The sequence below is a fragment of the Trypanosoma grayi genome, assembly GCF_000691245.1.
Source record: "Trypanosoma grayi strain ANR4 Tgr_1261_V1, whole genome shotgun sequence".
In the NCBI taxonomy this organism is placed as follows: domain Eukaryota; phylum Euglenozoa; class Kinetoplastea; order Trypanosomatida; family Trypanosomatidae; genus Trypanosoma; species Trypanosoma grayi.
Genome location: NW_008826880.1, coordinates 1 through 4,123, shown reverse-complemented (window position 1 = coordinate 4,123; position 4,123 = coordinate 1). Strand labels below are relative to the sequence as shown.

Genomic DNA, 4,123 nt, shown 5'->3' with positions numbered 1-4,123 from the left:
GTGGCGAACGTTGCTGGCGCTTGGCTTCCCCCGACAATACGGGGTACTGGACCTTGGTGCCACGATGAGGTGGCCGGCATCACCAAGGGATCACTTTTTTAGAAACCAATATACGCATGAAACTTGACTGACGCTCTCATATCGCACAACGCCGGAGACGGCCGCATAAAAAGTTCCAGCGCTCTGACTAGTTCTGTCCGATCCACACNGTGGCGAACGTTGCTGGCGCTTGGCTTCCCCCGACAATACGGGGTACTGGACCTTGGTGCCACGATGAGGTGGCCGGCATCACCAAGGGATCACTTTTTTAGAAACCAATATACGCATAAAACTTGACTGACGCTCTCATATCGCACAACGCCGGAGACGGCCGCATAAAAAGTTCCAGCGCTCTGACTAGTTCTGTCCGATCCACACGCCGTGCGTATCACACATAACGGCAGCAGGAAAATTACGATACATCGTCGAAATGATAACTTCCCGCCAATCATCCGAGCAGCAGTTAAACGGAGCGCTCCATACGCAGTAACCGCGTGCCCTTATTTTCGGAACGCCTGAACCAAGAGCTCTGGACAACGAAATGGCTGAATGCAAGGGCCCAGAATAGTCTATACCTTACCTTCCCCTATTAAGTAAAAGAGGGGGAGAGAGAGAGAGAGAGAAAGTAAGCGAGACCTTTTATCTCGATCCCATTTCGAAACCCCTTGCCCCTCGTACACATAGAAAGGGGGACTTCCAGTAACCTCAAGGCCTTCCCCTTATAAGGAAGTTAAAGCTTGTAGTCCTACTGACGAAACGAAGGTGCTGAAAGCGCCCTTAACCCGCCTCCCGCGCGGAGGCGGAGAGGGTTGGGTTGGGTGGGCGTCTCAAATTACGCTTTGCGACACTTTCCTTGCGCAAGATAAGAAGACACGTATTATTTTAAGTTATAGGACCCCCTCTCAGCAAGTAGGGTAAGGCTTGACCATTCCTATCGCAGGCTCCCAGAAAAAAGTTTTCCGACCATAAGAAAACAAACGGGCCTTGGGAGGGGAGATTGGGGTACTTGTTATTTGTGCCACCACAAAAATTATTCGCAGCATCTTGCGGAAGTTTTTCATCGCCAAAGGAACCGGGTTTTGCTTTTGGACAAGTGTGGGCCAATTTCTTAGCTGGAGGATATTCCATCCGCCAAGAAGGAATATCCGCCGCGCATTAAGAAGGCAGTGGGCGGCTATATTGTCAGTCACGCGCCGGGCGGGCAGAGGGGGGACATACCGGAGTAAAGGCCCAAGCCGTCGCCAACACCATTGGCGATTCCCGGTTGGAGGGCAACCCTGTTTTTAAGGCGGTTCAGAAAGGCAAAAAAGTACGCTGCCCCTTCGCCAAGGAAAGCGCGGCGTTACCGCAGCGCCCGCGTCAGGCATTACGGCGCAACATTCTATGCAAAGTTGCGAAATACATCCTTCAATCCAAAAAACGATTATCGGCCACGGAAAACAACGAACAAGGCGGCCTAGGAAGCATTGGAATTCATACCCACCGGCTCAAAAAGAATCAACTCAAATAAAAAAGAGAAATTCCTCGGGTATTTGGGCAGGAATACCAACCCAAGCCGCCAGGTTCCGCGAAGCGGCAGCGCCCACAAAATCTCCCGAAATATGCCCCCCAAAATGGTAGACTCTCCTACGGCAGGCGCTTCCGCATTTCAATGCGTCAGTAAACGGGGTTGGAATTATTCCAGCGCCATCCGGCACCCCGTTCGTGGTGGAGCGGGCGCCGGGGGGCAGCCCTATTGCCAAAACTATATGGAGTCTTTTGGCTTTGAAACAAAGATGTCCATAACGAAAAGATTCTGAGAATTTGCGGAAAGGAACGCTTTCGAGGTTCGGGAAGAAACATGGCCCCCTTTTCATTATAACCCCGCGATAATCCAGGAGCAGAGCGGCTCAATACGCAAGAATTCTGTTAACTTTACCGGCCGCAGCGGGAACCCCGGCCCACATGCATCGGCCGGTTTGCAGAAAAAAAAATCCCAGCCTAACAAAGCAAGTCTGTCCAATGGAGAGATGGGAATTGGATCTTATCGGTGATTTGTTGGCCCTGAAAAAGGACCGGGCCACGCCACGCCCGGCATGGGTAATATCTAGCTGGTAGAGCGAAATTGCTGTACTCCAAAAAAAAACTTACAACATATTCACTAGGCAAGAAAGCTCTGTTCATAGATTGGGAAGCTCTTCCAACAACATTCAAAATCAAACCGCACCGAGTGGCGCGATTTGTTGTTAGTTTTGGTATCCCCCCCCNACTGTGTGATGCCGTAAGCCGGGCGCCGCAAAGTTCTCCAGGTGGCGAACGTTGCTGGCGCTTGGCTTCCCCCGACAATACGGGGTACTGGACCTTGGTGCCACGATGGGGCGGCCGGCATCACCAAGGAACATTCGTTGTTTTTTTTTTCTTCCTCGTGTCTTCACGACTTTCGTCGATGGCTCCGCTCCATCAGCCACCATCGTAGAGCACGTTCGTTTTTGCTTAATTTCTATGTGNTCGTCGATGGCTCCGCTCCATCAGCCACCATCGTAGAGCACGTTCGTTTTTGCTTAATTTCTATGTGAAAGGAGGTCCCTTTGTTTTGTTATGTATTTTGTTATTTTTTGGTGTTTTTCTGTTTTTGTTCCTTTTTTGGGTATTTTTGTTTTTGTGTTTTGTTGTTTTTGGTATTTTGATCTCTGTTTCGCTGTGCCGGTCCATTGAGGAAACATGCGCTGGAGGATCGGTCGGCTCAGTGCTCTCAACTGGGCCGGGAAAGCCTACTTGCCCCATTGGCCTTAGCTCTCTCAGGGGGGAGGCACATTCTGCGTGAGATCAACAAAAATATAGAGGGGAGATGAAGCTGAGAGGGGGAGAGAGGACTATTCCTGGACTTTCCCCCGATAACCACAAGAGGCGTGGAAAACGTTCTCCGCCCATTCGGTATGACAGAGCATTCCATAAAAAGAGGCACGCTGGCGCATGCCGCCGCAGCGGTGATCGAAAACGATCTCAACCCCCGGCTGCTGGCTCAGGTGGGGAAACGCGCAGACCACCCAGAACTGCCACGCAGCACAGCTCGCTACATAGGGCCTTGGGTCGCTTTGGTAAACAAGTCGGCACACCTAACGGCACATATTTAGACGAGGTCAGAAGTTGGGCTATGTTTCCATGGGCCCATCCGGTTGGTAGAAAGGGGTATGGAAAGCTTTTTGAGGGGCACAGCATTTTGCGACGCACCCATCACACGCGGGTGGCCGATAAGAACGGTGAAAGAAGGTTTCCGTTACAAAAGATAGATGTGGATACTTTCTCATTGCGCCGGATCCGGGGCCAACTCGATTCCAAGGCCCTGGAACGGTTAGGCGCAGTGTGGGGCTTGGTGCCGCCGCCGGCCCATTCCAGGAGAGGAGAACGAGAGCCCACCTTGAGGATGACAGAAGGGGGTGCCCAGGCCTGGGGGAAGGCTGGCGTTATTCAAACCGCGCCAACGCCAGCCACCACCGGGTGGATAGTGCCTTTTGCAGTCGTGGAAGAAAAGCCGTCAGGCCCACGGCGACGTTTCATTGCTTGGCCAAAAATAAAAAAAAATAAACAAGAGGGCTGCGAGGCCATGGCCCCTCCAGGGCATACTTCCAAGCGCCTGGGTGTGATTTGTGGTGGGGCAGCTTTTATTTCTGATCTAAAGGCATCCTTTTTCCAGGCAGGTTTGCCAGAAGGGACGCGCGGAAATTTCCGTTGTCGTGCGGAAAAGGGGGGCTGGTAGAGCCCGCGCGGCGCCCCATGGGATATAAATGTGGTTCGGAAATCGCGCATGCCATCACAAGGGTTTTGGCCAGTGACCCTGAAGCTGTTAACCCGCGTTGTGGACCCCGCCGGGGCTAACTCAACACGTGTGAATGGACAACGTTCTTATCGCAGGGCCGCGTAAAATCGTAGGGTTGTGGGGGGGCTTTGTTGCAGAAAACATGCGTGAATGCGGCGCGGCGGTGAGGACCCCGCCGCGCGTTATGAATTCATAGGGGTTTGTTTTAACCATGCGGCTTAGGCGGCGTCCCTCTGTGGAAAAACGCTGCGGAAATCGAGTGCGCCATGCCCCTGCGGAATATTTCGG

At 52.5% G+C, this 4,123-nt stretch overlaps 1 protein-coding gene across 1 annotated transcript; it reads right to left on the bottom strand.

Moving 5' to 3' along the window:
• Positions 1-1,541: 1,541 nt before the first annotated feature.
• On the bottom strand, positions 1,542-1,895 carry DQ04_12611000 (hypothetical protein; the record flags this gene model as incomplete). The annotated part of the gene is made up of 1 exon (XM_009316782.1): positions 1,542-1,895. One exon carries the CDS (start codon positions 1,893-1,895, stop codon positions 1,542-1,544), a length of 354 nt encoding a protein of 117 aa, XP_009315057.1.
• Between the last annotated feature and the right edge of the window lie 2,228 nt (positions 1,896-4,123).